The sequence below is a fragment of the Hyla sarda genome, chromosome 1, assembly GCF_029499605.1.
Source record: "Hyla sarda isolate aHylSar1 chromosome 1, aHylSar1.hap1, whole genome shotgun sequence".
Lineage (NCBI taxonomy): Eukaryota > Metazoa > Chordata > Amphibia > Anura > Hylidae > Hyla > Hyla sarda.
This window is the reverse complement of record NC_079189.1, coordinates 372,754,096-372,776,679: the sequence shown is the minus strand read 5'-3', so window position 1 is coordinate 372,776,679 and position 22,584 is coordinate 372,754,096. Positions and strand designations below refer to the sequence as shown.

Genomic DNA, 22,584 nt, shown 5'->3' with positions numbered 1-22,584 from the left:
TATGGTGTGACTATACCTAGGAATCCCAGGGAATGTTTGCTTGGACTGATAGGCTGCAGTCGGGAGCCTTCTGTGGTGGAGCTGGGGATTCTGAGAATTTTATATCAGGCCAGGAAGCTAATAGAGCAATTTTGGATCAGATCCTCTCCTCCGGGGGTGGCTGATCTCATAACACGAGTAACACATGTGGTTAGGTTGGAAAAAGGAATTTATGTCAAGCGCAAAGTGGAACGGAAATTTGAAGGTATCTGGGGTCCCTGGGTACGGAAATTTGACCCCCCCCCCCCCCTGTGAGTGCCACTTAAATGGAGGCATCCCTCTGGTGTGTAGTTGTGTCTTGAATGGACGACTTGTGTGCTATTGATGAGGTGACTTGTGGCTATGCTTGCCCTCCTGATGTGTGTGGAGCTTGGAGTTTGTATGTCCTGCTGTGAACCGGTTGATGATGTGATTATGCCTGGGTCTGGGGGAATGGGTTCTCCTTTTCACCTGTCTTTTTATCATGGAATTGGGGGAGCCAGATTATGCTGTTTTTCTACTATGGGCTGCAGAGCTTGTGTGGAGGTGGGATGAGACGGATTTGTTTTCTGTGGGGGGTGGGGAGTTGTTGGGGATTGCATGTTGATGTTTTATTATGTCTTAAAACAAAACCTTAATAAAAATTATCTGATTTAAAAAAAAAAAAAACAATGTATTTTCCAATGTTTTATATTAAACTATTTAAATTTTCATCATGGTTGACATGTATATTTATATTTATTTTACCATCATTTTAGTAATTGTTTGTGGACCTGATGAAGGCGCATGTGAGCGCCGAAACACGTTGTCAGAAAAACATTTCAATAAATGGTCCTGTGCAACCGTGGCGTCTTGAGTCCATCCTTTGTTAGCAGGAGAGCTCTCCAAATTCCCCACTTTTATCTACCTATTATTCCTTCATTATTCCGTACCCTAGAGGACACGGATAGGAGAGATAGAGCTGCATACTGCATCCACTGATCTCCACCAATACTTCCCAACAGTGTTGGGCCTGCACTGTCGCAACCTCCCAGCAGGTCAGTACAGCACATTAGGTGAGGTGGTGGGTCTTTTTTTTTAATTGACGACATTTTAATAAAGAGAGTGCCCCGTTTTTTTGTTGTTCTTCCGTTTTCTATCGCGATAGTAAACTGGGGTGGCAGAGGACACTGGGAGAGCAGATCGGGCAGAAGTGGAAGACGCAACGGTACGTGGCGACCAGCCGAATTACATTGGCGTACCACGCGCGTCTGGGTCAATCTAGAGCCACCAGAATGGCAGGAACGCCCTCCGCCTAGAGTTTCTGAAGAACCCTGGGCAGGAGAAGAGGAAAGAGGTAAGCGGGACGGAAGGACGACCACAGAATGACCAGAACATCCACTGCCAGAGCAAGAGCGGGGAACCCTCCTGTTGTGGCGAGACGCGGAGAGATCCACGTCCGGGGTTCCCCAGAGATCGCACATCTGTGCAAACACATCCGGATGGAGAAACCACTCCCCAAGATCCGCCGAAGAGAGGCTGAGAAAGTTCGCTTCACAATTCTCCCCACTCACAATGTGGGTCGCTGAGAGAGCGGGAACACGAGCCTCGGCCCAGATCAGAATCCGAGAGACATCCTCCATCGCCGTGCAACATCGCGTGCTGCCTTGGCAATTGATGTATGCAACAGCTGTTGCATTGTCCGACTGAACACGGACTGGCTGATCCTAAAGGAGGATCTCCCAGTGGAGGAGGCAAAGAAAGATGGCCCGGTGCTCGAGCAGATTAATGGGAAGGCAAGATTCTGGAGGAGACCAGTGACCCTGGACTGTCAGGTCCTGAAACACACCTCCCCAGCCCTGGAGATCGGTCGTGACAATCTGCCAGTGGAGGGGAAGGAAGGACCTTCCTTGAAGAAGGAGGGGAGAATGGAGCCACCAAAGAAGGCAACACCGAACAGCAGGGGGCAAAAGTATCCTCCAATCCAGGGATAATGGAGACTTGTCCAACCTGGCCAATATGGCCAGCTGGAGGGGGCAGTAATAAAACTGGGCGAAGGGAACCGCCTCCATGGCAGCCACCCTCCGGCCCAGAACCCCCATGCAGAAACATATTGGAATCAGGGAGAGGCGTTGTAGGCGACAGACGCCCTGCTGCAGAGAGCGCCGTTTGTCCAATGGAAGATGAACACAGGCTGCTGCCGTGTCAAAAAGGAGACCCAAAAATAGACTGGGAGGGGGGACAGGTGAGACTTCTCTCAGTTGATCACCCAGCTGAAAGAGGACAGAGTCTGTAGCGTGAGATGAAGGCTCTCCAGGTTTTAGGACCGGGACGGGGCTTTGATCAAAAGGTCGTCCAGGTAGGGGAGAACTGAGATCCCACGGCTCCGAAGAATGGCAATCACTGCTGCCATGACCTTGGTGAAGACCCTGGGAGCCGTAGCTAAGCCAAAAGGGAGAGCCACAAATTGAAAGTGACCCTCCGGGACAGCGAAGCTCAGAAATTGCTGATGGGCCGGGAAAATAGGGATGTGGAGATAGGCATCCTGGATGTCCACCGATGAAAGAAACTCCCCCTGGTCCATGGAGGCCACCACGGATCAGAGAGACTCCATTCGAAAGTGACGGAGTGGCAATTGGCGGTTGAGGAACCTGAGGTCTAGAATGGGGCAGACAGAGCCCTCCTTCTTGGCAACGAAGAAGAGGTTCAAGTAGAACCCTAAAAAACGCTCCCCTGGCGGAACTGGCACTATCACTCCCTGAGATAGGAGTGTACTTAAAGAGACCTGAAAGGCCACTGCCAAAGAAGGGGAACGAAGAGAGCGGGATCGGAAGAAGCGATCCCTGGGGATGCAAGCAATTTCTATCAGATAACAATCCAAAATGACGTCTTGTACCCAAGAGTCCTGAACCTGAGCCAGCCAAATGTCTTGGGAAAACGACCTCCCACCCGAGAAGAAGATGCGGGTGGGGGCGCCCCTTCAGGAAGAGGAAGGCTTACAGGTACTAGACTTGGCAGTGAAACTTCCGGAGCAGTTGTCCGACTTCCAGGAAGGACGTGCCTTAAAAGAAGGGGCTTTCCGATATTGGGAGTGCGCCTGTCTGGGAGGGCGTCCCGATGCAAATGGCTGAAAGGGACGAAAGGAAGTCACCTTCCGCCATACTTACCTGATGACGTCTTCAACCAGCTTTTTAGTCACCTGGATTGTGTCAGGCTGAGACAGCAGGACGAGCAGGGAAGATAGGGGGACCTGGACCCAAGGTGCAACCCCAGGTGCTGGCCATTGGTGGGAAGGGGTTAACGGTGCATACTCTATGCCCTGTGCCCCTTAGCTGCATATGGGGGAACAGGTAGTGCCATGCTCCTAAACCCCCACCTTAAAACAAAAAACTAAAAAGGATTTAAAAAATAAATAAAACAGGCCCTAACTATAAAACAAAAAAAGATCAGGCCTGGAAAGCTCCAGACCTTTGTCTGCCTCCTTTGACACTAAGCTAAAACTGATTAGCTCAGGGTCAGTAGGCGGTAGCATATACCCATGTGTCCCCCAATGGTACCGACTGAGAAATAATGGTATATTTACCTGCCAAACTGCAATCTTATATGTTCAACAATCACCCCATCACTGGAGAGATAAGAGGAGTTGTGCTGTGAGTGCCGGCAAGAGCTCACAGTGAGCAGGTCAGCGGAGGCTGTGACTGGAGCGCTAGCAGGAGCTGCGGAGGCTGGTCCAAAGGCTCGGGACCCGATGTAAGCAGCACGATGTTTGAACTTGAGGGCTTGAAGCTAATTTAACCAGAGACCTCATGTCAGTAGTGTGTGACGTCAGGGGCACAATCTCAGTAGGCAGGACAGGTGGAAAATGATAGTGGAACCGGCATCCGCTAATTGGAATAGGAACACCGGGCTGATATCCCACAGGTTGGTAAATACTCCAAATAGCAGTAGTGCGTCTTCTATAGTATTTCTAGCCACATTTCAGGGTACTTATAGCAAATGTTTCTGACACCTCCTTCAGTAGTTGTGCTTAAAAACTATTGAAGAAGGGGTCAGAAACATTTGGAAAATAGACTTGAAAGCATCACAGACTTTGGGCTGACTGTTTTGAAAAGGACTTTAGCCTGGCAAACCCATAATCCAGATTATCGAATGCCGGATTGTGCAACTAACTTATATATGCAGTAGTGTGTATGTTATATTTTACATGTGCTAAATACTTTTATATTGTTATTCCTTCCACAAGAGCCCTGTGAGAGGATATATTATTAATATATTTTAAACATATTTTAATAAATTTCATATGCTATTGAAACACAGTCTCTCAATTTAATTTAATTTTGTCATGTACCAGTAATTTGGGTAATTTGTTTGTGTACTATTAGGCTTCTTTGGACACCTAGGGTATAGGTGTATACCCAAATAATCTTAGTCAGAATATAATTGTGAGCTGCACTCCAATTTCAATACAGTTAGAAGCTCATAGGATAACTACCCCCACAGTTTTTACAAAAGACAGGTCTCAGCAGAAATTAATTTGGAACGGTGTACTGCAGCTTATACATAGGTGTTATGAGATTCACATTCCAGCAGAGCCAAAAGCCTGTTTGTTTGGTGACTTGGGGATGGCATATCTCCAGGTGGAATCTTGTTCTTTGAATGCTGTACCAAGGCAAGGAAGTTAATTGCTAGAAAATTGATCCAAACAACACCTCCTACTTAATATGCATTCAACTGTAGAATGACTATTTTCATTAAATTAGAAAAAGAACTATGCACAAAGCGTAAAGCCAAATTTGAGAAAATGTGGGGTTCTTGTATAGACAATGGTCACCCCTCACACTTTTTCCTGAAAAGAAAAATTTGATGGGTTTCTGCTTTTTTTTTAGGAAGACTATTCACTAATTGAGTTGAAACGGTGTAGTTACATTCTGGTTCTACATTATTGTTGAAAATGTTCCCAGGAATGTACTATGCATGTTTTCTATTAGGATGAGATCTTTGGAGAGTTCACAGTTGTACAATGTATTTGTTTTGTGTTTCTTAAACCTGTGTTATTTGTCTCTATGGACTGGCGTTGGGGGCTGGTTGTTGGTTGGTTTTGTTGAATTTGTATTTTGCTAAATCAATTATAGTAATCAAAATAGAATAAAAGAAGAACAAGATAAATAAGGATAGTGCTTTTTCTGTAGACACATCAACAATCCACATAACAATCTTGATGAAAATATAATCTTAGGTTTGACACTGAAAGAACATTTAGTAACATATCCTTATTATAACATTTTGTGGCAATTCGTGCATTTATAGTTAGTTCATTTTTGTACTTTGTATTGTGATAATACTTTTAAAAAAACGCAATAAAAATGCAAAAAAATTAAAGAAAAAACTAAAAGAAACAAAACTTTTGCAAAAGCTAAAAAGCTAAAATATTAAGGCATGGCCTAAAAAATGTAAGTTTCCTGTCAGGTGGTGTAAAGCATGTACAAAGTTTTGTCACTGGCAGTGATGCATTGTTGCTTCATCAGTTATATTCCACATGAGAAGAAGCAAGTCAATGATTTTTGTATATTACAGTGGCTTTACAGTCCCAAAACGTCAATCCCTCAGAGCATCTTTCAAGTATTTTAGGTAAAATATTTCTGTACCAATAAACTATAAATACTGTATGGGAGCCTTATTACTCCTGATCACTGAAATTCAGTAGTATTGACTTTTTTTTACTTACCAACTGCTCCTCCAACAAGAGCCTTGACACCCAGTGCCATTCCCTCAACAAACTCCTCTGGTCCTTGGATTGCACCCTGAGAAAGTAAGACAGAACATGTAACAATTAGAACAACTAAAGCTAAAAAGATTGAATTTCATTAATTAATTTTAGCACAGAATCAAAAAATTGTTAAACGCTAGTTACATTAACCCCTTAAGGACCAAGCCCATTTTGTCCTTAAGAACAAGGCCAATTTTATTTTTGCATTTTTGTTTTTTCCTCCTTGCCTTCTAAAAATCATAACTTTTATATTTTCATACACAGACCCATATGAGGGCTTGTTTTTTGCGTGACCAATTTTACTTTGTAACGACATCACTTATTTTACCTTAAAATGTACGGCGCAACCAAAAAATTATTATTTATGTGGGGAAATTTAAAAAAAGAAAAACGCAATTTAGCAAATTTTGGAAGGTTTTGTTTTCACGCTGTACACCATGGTAAAAATGACATGTTTACTTTATTCTGTGGGTGAATATGATTAAAATGATACCCATGTTATATGCCTTTTTATAATTTTACCATGTTAAAAAAAAATCTCAAACTATTTTAACAAAATTAGTATGTTTGAAATTGCCCTATTTTGACCACCTATAACTTTCTAATTTTTCCGCATACGGGGTGGTATGAGGGCTCATTTGTTGCAATGTGATCTATAGTTTCTAACGCTATTTATTTGCTTACCGTATATACTCGAGTATAAGCCGCCCTCCACTCCACCCGCAGTGGTCTTCAACCTGCGGACCTCCAGAGGTTTCAAAACTACAACTCCCAGCAAGCCCGGGCAGCCATCGGCTGTCCGGGCTTGCTGGGAGTTGTAGTTTTGAAACCTCCAGAGGTCCGCAGGTTGAAGACCACTGCGGCCTTCGACATCATCCAGCCCCCTCTCACCCCCTTTAGTTCTGTACAGTACTCGCCTCCGCTCGGCGCTGGTCCGATGCTGCAGGACTGTCATCCGGTGGGATAGTGGTTCCGGGCTGCTATCTTCACCGGGGAGGCCTCTTCTAAGCGCTTCGGGCCCGGCCCCAGAATAGTCACGTTGCCTTGACGACGACGCAGAGGTACGTTCATTGCGAACGTACTTCTGCGTCATCGTCCAGGCAACGCCTCTATTCAAGGCCCGCAGCGCGGAGAAGAGGCGCCCCCAGTGAAGATAGCAGCCCGGAACCACTATCCCACCGGACGACCGCCTCACCGGACAGCCCTGCAGCACTGGACCAGCGCCGAGCGGAGGCGAGTACTGTACAGAACTAATGGGGGTGAGAGGGGGCTGGATGATGTCGAAGGCCGCAGTGGTCTTCAACCTGCGGAACTCCGGAGGTTTCAAAACTACAACTCCCAGCAAGCCCGGACAGCCAATGGCTGCCCAGGCTTGCTGGGAGTTGTAGTTTTGAAACCTCTGGAGGTCCACAGGTTGAAAACCACTGAGGGCGGATGATGACAAGAGGATGATGAAGGGGGGGTGTGGGATGATGAAGGGGGGTGGGGATGATGACAAGGGGATGAGGAAGGGGGGGATGTGGGATGATTACAAGGGGATGATGAAGGGGGGGTGTGGGATGATGACAAGGGGATGATGAAGGGGGGTGGGGATGATGACAAGGGGATGATGAAGGGGAGTGTGGGATGATTACAAGGGGATGATGAAGGGGGGTGGGGATGATGACAAGGGGATGATGAAGGGGGTGTGTGGGATGATGACAGGTGATGATGATGAGGGTCTGGATGATGACAGGCGGTGATGATGATGAGGATGTTAATGACGGGGGTCTGGATGATGACAGGGGGGGATGATGTATTTCCCACCCTAGGCTTATACTCGAGTCAATAACTTTTCCTGGGATTTTGGGTTGAAATTAGGGGCCTCGGCTTATACTCGGGTCGGCTTGTACTCGAGTATATACGGTATATATTTTACTTTTGAATAAACTTTTTATAAATTTTTTTTTTTATAAAATGTGACAAAAAAGCAGCAATTTTGTACTGTTTTATTTTTTTATGTTTACGCCGTGCACCATATATTTTGATAGATCGGACATTTACGCATGCGGCAATACCAAATATGTTATTCCTTAATTTTTATGCTATTCCATAAAAATGGGAAAAAGGCGTGTGAATTTTTTTTAACTTTTTTTTAATTTTTAAATTTTTTTTACACTTTTTATGTCCACATAGGGGACTATTTATTGCATTCATTGATTGCATATACTGAACAGTGCTATGCATAGGGCGTAGCACTGATCAGTGCTATTGGCGATCTTCTGCTTTGGTCTGCTCGATCAACCAGAGCAGAAGCCCCCTGGAGACGGACGGAGGCAGGTGAGGGGACCTCTGTCCGACATTATAGATGATTAGATCCCTTCATTACGTACGTAAGTCATGTACATTATGTACATCATGGTGCGTTAAGTCCCACTGCACCATGATGTACATTTACGTCCAATGTCGTTAAGGGGTTAAAGCAACGCTATGAGATAAAAATAAAAAAAAGATTTTTTTTTTTTAAGTGAATGGAGCAGAGTTGCAATACCACACACAGCCTATTATACAAGAGTGGGGCTGTTTCTGAAAATATATCAAAGCAGAAATAAAGAGGACATGTGACCTCCTCAAATATTTTTCAGTGAATATGTAAAATGGGCATATCATGCTGCAGTGATTTACATAAGGGATGAGCTGGCACTGGCTAAGTGAGTCTCAGGCAGTAGGATGTAAATCCTGCAAGTGCAGGGAATTAAGGTGGCAATAGTACCTGCATAATCCTTTTCTCTTTCGATTCCCTATATTGTTTCAACTTCCAGAGACAAGCGAAGAGGCAGCCACCCAGTGTGTTTTGCTGTGGAGAGCAAGTGAGCGCAACCCCAGATCCCAGCTCAAAGCCCTGTGCTGAGAATGGTTTGTAGCGTAAGGGTTGCAGGTCCTGTCAGTGTGGAGCCCATGGTGTGTAAATTCCAGTGTACTGCTCCAGCTCTACACACTGACAGGACCAGCAGCCTTTACACTACAAATCATTCCCAGCACGGGACAGTAGGCTGGGATCTAGATCGGCACTCTCTCACTCTCCACAGGCGAGCACACATGGCGGCTGCCTCCTCTCTAGGGAGTTGAAAAAACATGAGGGATTGGAAGAGAAAATGATTCTGCAGGTACTATAAACCTCACCATTCTCTACACTTTATGGATAGTATGAGATGAGAGGTTACCTGAGACTCACACAGACTCTAACACAACCCCTATGTACGGTAAATCCCAGCTCCTCACTGAAGCATGCATATTCATAAAATAAGAGCACACTGGACTCAGAGCAACCTCAGCTTTAGAGGTATTAAAAATCATCATATTTGGAGAGGCCACAGGTCCTCCTCTAACAGGAAATAAGGGAGGTGAATAAAAAGCATACAAAATGTATTACTTTTAATTTGGATTAGCTGTGCTCTTTTTTTTTTTTTTTTAAAGAGTATGTTATTCTTTATTTTTACTAATGAAGATACTGAAACATTTTTTTGGTGCCCTAAAGTTAAGGGCTGTGCGGAGGGGGAAGGGGCACTGTGCCCATTCTGGAAGCTTGTAAAAATAAAAAAAACTAACGAGGTACAAATGAAAGCAGAAACCAATCTGGAGCAACCACACCCTTGTCCTCCTCCTACTGATATTAAGGTAAAATTGAATAGCTTAGTCCCAGAGATAGAGTATAGCCTGGTGGGAGGGGCTGACATCTTTTTTTTCTTTTTCTTAGTGTCAACCTCCTAGTGGGAGCAGCATATATTCATTGTACCCGTGTCCCCCAATTAGACACCCAAGAAACATATTTCTTTATCTAAACATGACTATTGGAGCAGCCAGAGATTCTACTCTCATTTGTGAACAGGAGATCAGAGATCGCCTGCAATTTCAATGCTGCTTAAGATATATATTGTGCCCTATGTAACACTCCAGAAGTGTACAGTTATTTGCTGCAGAGTTATAAAATTACCCTGACTCACATTCCACTCCTTCTGCTGTTTGAGAATCTCCTGTGTAGCCTATGACTTTTCACAAGGATACAGATTAAAGCTAACAAAGTTAGGGGATGGAATTTCTATGTTATGGTTTATTGCTTGCTGATCTTAAGTACAGAGTGGATAGACTCTGCCCAATCTGCATCTGGCAAGCCAGAGACATCATGGCAAATGTAGGTTGCATTAAGGATTAAATAGGGAAGAAATCAAGGTGGCAGACAAACACATAAATGGCCCATCAACTTCAGTAGGCATACACAAGAATATTTAATTGCTACTCAACAAAAGAAATTGCAGGAGCGCTTCTTTAACCTTACAGTTCCAGAGCATCTTTTTAGGCAAGTTTACAATGACTTTTATATAATCTAATACTTAAAACAGTGCATTGCTTTACCTGGTAAGGTTCATAAAAGAATGCTTCCACCCCTTCCGACAGATCACGAAATAAGCCAAAAGGATTCCCCAACACATCAAGTCCAAGCACAAGAACATACATTTGTTTTATAGCCTACGGAGGAAAAGAACAAAAAATTATACATTGTTTGAAATAATCACATATATCACTGTGTTTACATAAAATTTGTGAACTGTCTGGCGTTTCCTTTGGAATGAACCCCATGTATACATTAAATCACCAAATGTGCTTATGTGCCCTTATTCGTTTAATCATCTGGTATGAGTTGGCATACTTTCTTTATCCTTTTCTTTGCAATATAATACAGCAAAGGAAGCTATGATTTTCTATACAGATGAAAAATGTATATTAAATTATGTATATATATTGTATGTAACAGCATTCTAAGGTATAGCTCAGGAACATAGTTATCATAAACATGGTAAAGTTCAAATAACTTATATACAGGGTGGGCCATTTCTATGGATACACCTTAATAAAATGAGAATGGTTGGTGATATTAACTTTCTGTTTGTGGCACATTAGTATATGTGAGGGGGGAAACTTTTCAAGATGGGTGGTGACAATGGCGGACATTTTGAAGTCGGCCATTTTGAATCCAACTTTTGTTTTTCCAATAGGAAGAGGGTCATGTGACACATCAAACTTATTGGGAATTTCACAAGAAAAACAATGATGTGCTTGGTTTTAACGTAACTTTATTCTTTCGTGAGTTATTTACAAGTTTCTGACCACTTATAAAATGTGTTCAATGTGCTGCTCATTGTGTTGGATTGTCAATGCAACCCTCTTCTCCCAGTCTTCACACACTGATAGCAACACCGCAGGAGAAATGCTAGCACAGGCTTCCAGTATCTGTAGTTTTAGGTGCTGCAGAATGGGCAAAAAAAAAATTGGAACAGGACCCTCAGTTTACGCAGAAGATTTCTTTCAGTGCTGAGGCAAACTTTTAGGTGAATGGTGAACTTAACAAACAAAACCACCACTATTGGTCTGACACTAACTCACATTGGATAGATCCCTCCAAGACTGTTGGAACACAAAAATTTATGGTATTGTGTGGTATATGGGGTACAAAGATAGTGGTGTCATTCTTCCTCAATGGAAACCTCAAGACCACTGAATATGCGAAATTGCTACATGATGATGCGTTTCCCTCTTTATGCACTGAAGCTGGCACGTTCCCTGAATTTTTCCAGCAAGATGGTGCACCACCACATTATGGGTGTCATGTCCGAGAATTCCTAGATGAACAGTTTCCTGGAAAAAGGATTGGTCGTCGTGGGCCAGTTTCATGGCCCCCAAGGTCTCCCTATCTGACCCCCATTAGACTTTTATCTTTGGGGTCACCTGAAGGTAATTGTCTATGCTGTGAAGATACGAGATGTGCATCACCTGAAACTATGGATACTGGAAGCCTGTGCTAGCATTTCTCCTGCAGTGTTGCTATCAGTGTGTGAAGACTGGGAGAAGAGGGTTGCATTGACAATCCAACACAATGGGCAGCACATTGAACACATTTTATAAGTGGTCAGAAACTTGTAAATAACTCATGAAAGAATAAAGTTACATTAAAACCAAGCACATCATTGTTTTTCTTGTGGAATTCCCAATAAGTTTGATGAAAAGTTTCTCCCCCTCACATATACTAATGTGCCACAAACAGGAAGTTAATATCACCAACCATTCCCATTTTATTAAGGTGTATCCATATAAATAGCCCACCCTGTACATAAGGAAGTCATTAAAATTCAGAGAGAGAGCAACAGACTTTAATGTTAAAAAACAATATGACAAAAGTACAGAAAATAGTGTTGTTATGGCTACTAAAAGAGAAAAAAAAAGTGTGTGGGACAGAAAGTATTCTCTACTGCTGGGAGAAGCGTGTCAATGTACGTTAGGGGTGTAAAATATAACATTTTGCTTATTAGTTATTTTCTCACTTGTCTTGAGTAATGTCTGATGACTTCCCACTGCAGTTCCTGTCTAGAATAAACTTGATTTTGAATCTCAAAAAATGCCAACCTGCAAATGAATACAAAAAAATACAATAATTTCAAGGACATGCAAATCTTCTAACATATTCAAACGAAGAAAGATAGTACTTACTTGAACACAACATCCTGCACATCTGTAAGGGTGGCACCAATACTCTTTAGCAGAAGATTTAAAGACTGAACAGGTATAAGCTCTTTATCTCGAAGTTCTTTATTTCCATCATCTCCACTAGTGCTCAGAGAAAAACTTAAATGAAGCTACAAAAAAAGTAGAAGATGGCAATATAATATTGTTTTTTTATTGCTTAAACCTAAAGCTTGGGCCAGAATGCCTAACGTGTAATTCCTCATGCACTAGGAATTGTTCCAACTGATACATTTGCACCTTCTATATCTACACCTCTGCTGTAAAACACTTAAAGAGGTAGTCCGGGGAACTGAACTCATCAGACACTTAATCCCTATCCACAAGACTGCTAAGGGCCCCCATGATCTTCTATTCGGGGCTCGTTCTACTTACACTTTCTCAAACTCCGACCCAAAGGTCTGCTAGAACAATCACTTATCCCCTATCCACACGAGTCTGATCAGTTCAGTGTCTGATAAGTTCCCCTGGAGTACCCCTTTAAAATAAAAATAAGACTTTAAAGAAGAAGGTTCAAGTACATTTTCTTTTACCTTAATAGGTGATATGTGAAAATGTTCATAAAGGCTGAGCTGAGAAGCACTGATTGAAGACACAGTGCTTAATTCTGCTTGAAGAGATTCTATGTCCTTTTTGAAAAGCTCCACCTACAACAAAATGAAACTTATAAAGACCAATAGTAATCTGACTGAAAAAACAAAAAAAACTAATCTTGGCTATTACTACAATGGGATATTTAAAAAGCCCGTCATTTAAATGTGCTTCCCATTTCACCAATATCTGAAAAAAAGTATAACGTGTAAAGTGAAAGCAGCAAAGGCTGAGTCACAGACACATTTATAGGCATTCATGAACACAATTGTACTTTATCAGCATCAACTACATTTAACTTCTTTAAAGAAAATATTCCATATCCGTAAAGCACACTAAACAGAAAGCACACTAATCCGTAAGCAGACTAAACAGAACAACAGATCAAAAGAATAATAAAGACTATTCACATTTTTTTTTTTTAAAGGGAATGTATTAGATAGATTATTTTTTTCTTATCAGACCCAGATACTGTACATATATTTTTTTCTACTTTCTGACTAAAATGTATTTATTTAATTTTTTTTGTACAATACTATGGGGAAGCCATCTTGCATGAGCTGTTTTAACCGCATTTAGATTTAAAGGGAATGTATTACGTAGATTTTTTTTACTTATCAGACCCAGATACTGTACATGTTTTTTTTTTCTACTTTCTGACTAAAATTTTTTTACTAAATTTTTTTTGAACAATACTATGGGGAAGCCCTCTTGCATGAGCTGTTTTAACAGCATTTAGAATATACTTTACAGCATAGGCAACAAGAGATAGAACCTATTCCATGCACATAAATTGGAAACATTACTGGACATTATCTGTGATTTTTTTCAGAAGTCATTTTACAGGTAGGGGGGTTACTGATCTGTGAACATCAGCTATTGTGTGTATCTTAGCTATATACTGGTGTCTCCTTTTACTGTACTCCTTCCTGTCTGTGAGAAGAAGGATGCTGCTTGGAAATAATCTGCACAGAACTGAAAGCCTCAGATTAGTTTTAGGCCTAGTGGCCAGAATGGAAACTGCAAGATTTCAGGATTATTTAGATATATAGTAAAATAGAAAATTAGAAAAAAAAAAAAAAAAAATTTCTGATGCCACATCCCCAAGGGACAGCTAGGAGTTAAAGAGTTGAGACAGTCACAGCAACTCTAGTTGGAAACTACATTTATATTACAGGAGGTTTTTTTTTTTGTGAAATGTAAAAATGTAGTACATGCCTCATTCTGCATTAAGATAATAAAAGCCAGCATACCTCCACCGCACGGAAAAAAAAATAAAAATAACAGGACAAGAAAGATCTGACAGGTGTAGCGCCGGGGAGGTATTTTTGACGGCTTTCACTTTTTTAATACAGGGCATGGCTAATAATACATTTTTACATTTCCATGAAAATTCGGTTCAAGTTTCAAGTTTGAAGCAAAAAAGTATACAATCAAATCCACTGATGCAAATAGGTGGCTTATATTCTTCTGCTTATTTGACAATTTTACTATATGTAGGAAATGCAGATGACTTACAGCTTGATCTTTAGGCACTTCACCACTCTGTGCAAAGAGGTCAACAAGGGCATACAAAAATCCAAGATCTACCCGCAAATCCATTTCTTGTATCAAAACCTTGAAATATCTGTTCAAAAAACCATCAACATACAGTGTGAAAAAAAATCCACATAATTAAGACTACTACACAGTAAGGTAGAAATAATAATTGAACTATTCACCTAAGCATGTACCTCCTGTCTTATTTTTACTGCTTCTGCATTAGGATAATAGTTTCTCCACTGTATTCATAAGGGGAGCGATTCTTCTGCCTATCACTGATAGGCTGTTGGGGATACATGCAGTCACAGGGGCTTGTCAGTTTGTTTGCTGATGCCTGTTTGGCTACTAGGAGTGTGGACCTGTAGCTAATATGCCATATATAAGAGTAGATACATACTACTCTTACATATGGCAGCAGATTAAGTTGATATTTCCATATCCATAATAACACATCAGACAAATTAGTAAATTCATTTGTTGTGAAAACATTTAGGACTTTACCTTGCATGAAATAATTGTAAAATATGTAGATTTTAGTTTTGCAACAAGTGCAGGTTAATTCTTAGTTGTAAACATTTTTCATCACTATATGATATCTTGAATAGTTACCAATATTCGCATTTCAACTTACTTTATGCGTGATATTTCAGAATGTCCAGCTGTTCTCATCACAATACTCACATCAGTGAAAGGTTTGGGTTCTGTGAAAACATTTACATTTTCACTTGGTTATGTCCAAAACATTGTAAAATAAAGAAATAGCTGCATGGCTAAAATAAGCTCCCCACCACCATTACAGTTAGCTTATATCACATAATTATGATATTCCGATTTTTTGTACTCACCGTAAAATCTCTTTCTCGTTGCCTTTATTAGGGACACAGACCATGGGTATATGCTCTCCTATTAGGAGGCTGACTCGAAGGAAAAAAAAAAGTCGGATATACCCACCGACTAGCACGGAGCTAAGCAGTTGTGTCACAAAGCAGTAGGAAAAGCCAACAAAGGAGATACGTCCGAAGGACAAAAATTCCAAAGGAAACCTACACACAATTAACTTGACAAGGCAACTATAAATGGGAGGGAGCTTTGTCCCCCAATGAAGGCTACAAGAAACAGATTTTACAGTGAGTACAAAAAAAAAAACCTTTTCTCAATCGCTTCATTCGGGGACACAGACCATGGGACGTCCAAAAGCAGTCTCTGGGGTGTGAAAAACAACCGCCAGAGAAAGGGAGGTCAGTCCGGAGACTAAACCACATCTGTCTGCAAGAGAATGCAGACATGACCCCGGACCCTGAAAGAAACAAAGTAACTAACCGCTCGAAAGCCCCCACAGACAACGTGGAGTGGGCCAGGACCCGAAAAGAAGGAACCTTCCTCTTGCAGAGACTGGACTCTCGAAAAAGAAGAAACAACCTCTCGAGAAAAGACAGAATAAGACGCAGGACCACCGTGGCCTGGAAAAAATACAAAAGGGAGAGCGACAAGAGGACCCCAGTTCAGAGATTCTTCTGATCCAGAGATCATGACTAGGAACGCCAACTTTCAAGAGGGAAATGTCTCGAAGAGGCTCAGCTTGAGGACTTAGGCTGAAGATTGGAGTGCACCTGGAAGGAACAGCTAGGCATGCATAGCAAGAAGGCTAGAAAATGGGGGGGGGGGGAAACCAGAAACCTCTGGAAAAGAAAAAGATGAAAATCGTCCTTAGAGATCCAAAGCAAAACATGTTTTTATGCCAAAGCATAAAGACCACATGGCCGGAAAAGACCACAAAAAAAAGGAGAGAGGGCCATAGCCCTAACTCCACCCAAAGGAAGCCTGGCAGGTACGGAATTATCTAGAGGAGGAAGAAGGCTACGGCACAAAGCATACTGTTGACTTCCCGCACTAAGAAGCCCAGTGTAAGTGAGGACCCTGAAAGAGCAGGTCCTCATAGTCTGGAAAAGCGGGAGAATGTTTGCGACGAGGAGGACCGCAATTGGGCAGTCTACCAGCATGACTGAAACGCCCTTGGTAATGAGGTCCACACGGCCTCAGAAAATGCAGGACCACCGTGCAGAGGTAGTAGTGCGGATCAGAGAAACCGCCTTCTGTGGGGAACGTAGATGGTCGGGACAGGAGTCTCACTCAGGCCAGAGACTTCAAAACTTCTGTAATGGCAGATCGTAACTGAGGCATACCACAGCCGCCTGGAAGGTTGGCCAATGCAAGAATACCGAGGGACAGAGTCTGGGGTGACCTGTCCTAGTCTGGGGTGACCAGAGAAGAGAGTGACATACACAAGGGGAGAGCCAATGAGGCAATGGAGAGACAAAGAAAGTGTAAAAGGCACCACAACCATGGAGGCCACCACACTGCCCAACACTTGCAGACACAAGTGAAGCATGGATGAACAAGGCTGACCGAAGCCTGGGATCCCCGTGGTCAGAACAGACCCGTTGGCTATGGAAGGAACACTACAGAAGGACAAGGGACTGAGAGGAGGACAGAGTGGACCCATCTGAGTTTACAATCCGACCAAAACAACAAGGCAAATGAATGGAAGACATGCTGCAACCAGGGCTAACACGGAAACTCAGGAAGCCATTGGAAGCCCGAACAGGAGTGCCACAAAGAGGAAGACCCCAAAGACACTCCAGACCGCTGGAGAGGCATCAAACCGAGAGCACACTTAACATATATGGGAAGGGAATAATGTGACAGTTGGAAACCAAAACAGAAACTGCACAATGTCAGCTAGGACACCTCCTATGCAACTGCATCCCCTATGGGAGAGAGTAGCATGATGGCCATACCAGAAACCAAAGACGGAATGCCGGTACACCACCTGAGAGAGGGGGGAAAGGCAGGTATTGCCCCAGGAAGCGCCAACATTTCCCTGTGGAAGGTTTAAATGGATATCCCATGAAAAAAAAAATTTCCATATCAACTGGCTCCATAAAGTTAAACATATTAGTAAATTACTTCTATTACAAAATCTTAATCCTACCAGTACTTATCAGCTGCTGAAGTTGAGTTGTTCTTTTGTTTGACAACAGTGCTCTCTGGGAACTGTCCAGAGTAGCAGCAAATCCCCATAGCAAACCTCTCCAGCTCTGGACAGTTCTCCAGCTCTGGACAGTGGTGTCGGCAAAGAGCACTTTTGTCAGACAAAAGAACATCTCCACTTCAGCAGCTGGTAAGTACTGGTAGGATTCAGATTTTTTTTTAATTGAAGTAATTTACAAATCTGTTTAACTTTCTGGAGCCAGTTGATATGAAAAAAAAAAAAAGTTTTTTTCATGGAATACCCCTTTAACCTCTTCAGGACGTAGGGCGTATGCATACGCCCTGTATCCTGAGTCCTTAAGGACGCAGGGCATACAGGTACGCCCGTGAGAATTCCGATCATTCAGCAGGCATCCTGGCACTTCGCCAAGGGGGGTCCAGAGATCGGCGATCACTGGAAATTTTTGCCGATTCTGGTTCCCGTTGCCCGCCGGGCGGGGATCGGATCGGGATGCCTGCTGGAAGCATTCAGCAGGCATCCCGTCTCATTGCTGGAGGGGATGCTGAGATCCCCTCATATCGGCAATCGCCGCATTTCGCTGGTAAATACACACCGGCGGTCTGCGGCGCTTCTGGGTCATGTGGGTCACATGTGACCCCATGACCCGGATAAGGATGATGATCGGTGGTGTAACAGACACCACCAATCATCATCCATACAGTACTGGGGGGCGGCACTGTTGCCATCCCCCAGTACAGCAGTGATTGGGCGGCCATAGGGACCGCACCAATCACTGCAGTATGGGGAGGTGGGATCAGGAGCACGCTGCTCCATTCTGCCCACCCTTACTGTGAGATCTGGTGTGCAGGACAGAGCCCTGTGCTGCAATCTCCCCCCTCATATTAAAAAAAGTTTTAAAAAAGTACCCCCTTGACCCCTTGGCACAGAAAGCAGTAAGGGTAAGCTTTAGATTAGGTAGGGACAGTTAGGAGTTAAAAAAAAAGATATACATTTTTTTTTTTTCAGCGTCCTATCCGTAGGTGTCCGCGGGTCCGTAGCACCTTTAGCTGCGTGACCCCGGCCCTACTGGGTCGCTGCGGTCTGCCACCAGCGTATTTAATAATTTTTGGCGCAGACCTTTTTTTTTTGCTTAACGTGTGGCCAGACCCTCTTAGCTATAAAAGAGCGGTCCGCCACTGTTAGCTAAAGCCCACTCGTGCTGATCAGTCCCATAGTACTGATCAGCGCTTTTTCAGGTTATAGCAGCTTTTTTATTTTTTGCACCTATAGGCGGTCCGTGCCACCAGTAGAAAGCCTGTGCTGTGTGGACAGACCCTACCTCTGTGTGCGGCCTGCCCCACCGCTGTCAGTGATTTATCACAGATAAGCTTTTTTGGGGTTCAGGTGAGCGCATTTTGTCGGGGTTGAGCGTTATATTATTTTATTTTTTGGGTATTTTGTGTGGGGGTCTGTGTACGTGCCACCAGCCACTGTTCTGGGTTGAACGGACGGACCCCCCACTGACTTCTGTGCTCCCTGCCCCCAACAAGTGCTAATCGGTGCGCACACCACTTATTAGGTACACACTTTTTTTTGGCGCAGGGCTTTTTTTTTTGCGCCATTTAAATTTTTTTTATTTTCTTTTCCCTTTTTAGTTTATATTTTTTCTGTTAGGGCGGGTTTACTTAGGTTAGGGCGGGTTAGGGAGGTATTATCGCACCACACCACACCACACGCAGCACATACACAAATAAAGTTTTTTCCCCCCACATATATACACTTCACCCCCCATTAGAGAAGGGAAATGGCCTGCAGGGCGTTTTCAGCAGAGGAGGCATATGCCATACTTGTCTCTGACACTGAAAGCGCCTCAGAGGACAAGGAAGACCACACCTTCGTTATTTCCTCGTCCTCCTCATCATCTAGTTCTGATAATGAGCGACCAAGGCGGCAGAGACGCCGCCATGCGAGTCCGCAAACCTCCTCTGCTCTTGACCCTGTGCCCAATGCTAGTATGAGTCCCCCTGGCGCTCATACTAGTCAAGCCCCCCATCCAAGTTCACTGGTGCCTGGTACCGGAGAACTTGTCTGGAATGAGCCAGCCCGTGATTCCTGAGTTTGTTGGCGACTCAGGAATCAAGATTGACATCGTCGGGTTCACTGAAATGGACTACTTCAGGTTTTTTTTCAGCGACTACTTTGTCAATCTGATGGTTGAGCAGACGAATCTGTATGCCAAACAGTTTGTTGCCGCACACCCGGGCTCATTCTTGGCTAGGTCCAATTGCTGGTTCCCAGTCAATGCAGCTGAAATTAGGACATTTTGGGGCCTCGTGCTGCATATGGGCCTGGTCAAGGAACCCAGTGTAAGGCAATATTGGAGTGGGGACGTCCTTTACCAGACCCCGCTCTTCAATATAGCCATGGCTCGTCCCTGGTTCGAGGCCATTCGGAAATGTTTGCATTATGCTGATAATGCGGAATGTCCCCCCAGAACTGATCCCACGTATGACCGTCTGTATAAAATAAGGCCGGTCATCAATCACTTCGGGGCCAAATTTTGGGAGGCCTATGTCCCTGGAAGGGAGGTCGCTGTTGATGCGTCTCTCATCAGCTTTAAGGGGAGACTCAGCTTCCAGCAATACATCCCTACCAAGCGAGCGCGGTTGGGCGTGAAGATGTATACATTTTGCGAGAGTACCTCAGGGTCCACTTGCAAGTTTATGGTGTATGAGGGACGAGATTCCCGTATTGAACCCCCAGAATGTCCCCCCACTCTGGGTGTTAGCGGGAAAATAGTTTGAGGCCTTTTGCACCCATTGCTAGATAAAGGTTATCACCTTTACGTGGATAACTTTTATACTAGTATCCCTCTCTTCACATCCCTTGCTGCCAGATCCACGGTCGCTTGTGGGACAGTCTGGAAGAATCAAAGAGGTCTTCCTTCCTATCCTCTCCAAAGTCCTATCCCTCGGGGTGAGTCCCATGCCCTTACCCATGAAAACCTGTTGCTGGTCAGGTATAAGGACAAGAGGGATGTCCTTATGCTCACCACAATTAATGGGAATGGCAGCACCCCTGTCCCTGTGCAAGGTACCGTGGGACCGGTCCTCAAGCCAGATTGTATTCTGGACTACAATCGGTATATGGGGGGGGGGGGGAGGGGGGAGAGAGTTGATCTCTCTGATCAAGTCCTCAAGCCATATAATGCCATGCGGAAAACACGAGTATGGTACAAAAAAGTTGCAGTCTCCATGGTACAGGTTACCAGTACGCTGGCAACACAGGGACATACCTGCAATTTCAAGAGGAAGTTCTAAAGACCCTCATCTTTGGTGACCGCCAAAGAGCAGGTGAGAGCACCTCTGGAACTGTGGGTCCCAGAAAAAATGCAGAGTGTGTCGCAAGAGGGGGATTCGTAAGGACACCGCCGATCATCCGGGCCTCTGCATTAAGGATTGCTTCAGGGAGTATCACACTTCCATGGAGTTCTAAATTCTTTATCCTTTCACCAGGTTTTCATTCCCCAGAATTGGACTCCAATGTACCAGTCCAGAGTACATTGTCTTCTACCCCCCCCCCCCCCCCCCCCCAAAAAAAAAAAAAAATCCCAAAACCTCGTTCCCAATACCCATGATATCTTCCACCCCCCCCCCCCCCAAAAAAAAAAAATGGGTCATGGGACACAGAGTCAACAGCATTGGGAGTTTGCAGTTGCCCCAAATGCACAGCGCTCTATGCCCACCTGAGCGGGGTGCGCATTTGAAGTAACAGGTTAGTGACAGCCACACACATCCCATTCCCAGAATGATGATTCAGAGCATAGGGCTTGGGGCGGGCATAATTTTTACTTTTGGCTATACTCTGGGTCATCATTCTGGGAATTGGCATATCAGTATTAAAATTGCGATTTTCATTCCCCCCCAAACCCCCCCCCCCCCCACACAGTACACTTCATCCATTCCTGGAAAATAAATGAAGGGAATACCCGTCTGTTCCAAATGTCCACTTCACCCCTATACACCTTCCCTAGGGGTGTACTGTTTGTAATAGGCTCACATGTGGGTGTTCCTTTCTTGTATTTTCCTCTGAATGTATGTAACTGTTAGGTCTGTAAGAAACATCGGCCTCAAATGCGAAGAGTTCTCGCTCATGAGCTCTATCGTATTTCCAGGCGACAATTCAGAGTCACATGTTAGTTGTTCCCAGAAAGAAGCAGAGCATAGGTTGAAAATTGCAATTTTCAAAAGCTACCCTTCATTCATTCCTGGAAAATAAATTTAATAAACACCCGTGCGTTCAAAATGTCCTCTTTACCCCTATATCCATTCCTTTTTACCTTAAATGGGCACTGTCATGAAATAAAAAAATTGATGTGTTGTAGTACTTAAGTACTACAACATCTCTCTAATATACTTTAATTTAAAAAAGTGATTTTAACCCCTTAAGGACCCAGCCATTTTACACCTCAGGATCCGGCCATTTTTTGCAATTCTGACCACTGTCACTTTAAACATTAATAACTCTGGAATGCTTTTAGTTATCATTCTGATTCTGAGATTGTTTTTTCGTGACATATTCTACTTTAACATAGTGGTAAAATTTTGTGGTATCTTGCATCCTTTCTTGGTGAAAAATCCCCAAATTTTATGAAAAATTTGAAAATTTAGCATTTTTCTAACTTTGAAGCTCTCTGCTTGTAAGGAAAATGGATATTCCCCAAAAAATTTTTTTAATTCACATATACAATATGTCTGTTTTATGTTTGCATCATAAAATTTACGTGTTTTTACTTTTGGAAGACACCAAAGGGCTACAAAGTTCAACAGCAATTTTCCAATTTTTCACAAAATTTCCAAACTCACAATTTTTCATGGACCAGTTCAGGTTTGAAGTGGATTTGAAGGGTCTTCATATTAGAAATGCCCCACAAATGACCCCATTATAAAAACTGCACCCCCCAAAGTATTCAAAATGAAATTCAGTCCGTGTTTTAACCCTTTAGGTGTTTCACAGGAATAACAGCAAAGTGAAGGAGAAAATTCACAATCTCCATTTTTTACACTCGCATGTTCTTGTAGACCCAATTTTTGAATTTTTACAAGGGGAAAAAGGAGAAAATGTATACTTATATTTGTAG

The 22,584-nt window shown here is 43.3% G+C and overlaps 1 protein-coding gene across 2 annotated transcripts in view; it reads right to left on the bottom strand.

The window, feature by feature from the left end:
• VPS13A (vacuolar protein sorting 13 homolog A) overlaps positions 1 to 22,584 on the bottom strand; it is a 350,725-nt gene that overhangs the window by 40,066 nt on the left and 288,075 nt on the right. For both annotated transcript variants that reach the window (XM_056523518.1, XM_056523526.1), the window contains exons 58-64: positions 15,084 to 15,153; positions 14,429 to 14,537; positions 12,853 to 12,966; positions 12,287 to 12,432; positions 12,121 to 12,202; positions 10,157 to 10,270; positions 5,723 to 5,798 (exon numbers count right to left, since the gene is read on the bottom strand). In XM_056523518.1, coding sequence (XP_056379493.1) covers positions 5,723 to 5,798; positions 10,157 to 10,270; positions 12,121 to 12,202; positions 12,287 to 12,432; positions 12,853 to 12,966; positions 14,429 to 14,537; positions 15,084 to 15,153 — 711 coding nt within the window. The remainder of the gene's footprint in view (positions 1 to 5,722; positions 5,799 to 10,156; positions 10,271 to 12,120; positions 12,203 to 12,286; positions 12,433 to 12,852; positions 12,967 to 14,428; positions 14,538 to 15,083; positions 15,154 to 22,584) is intronic.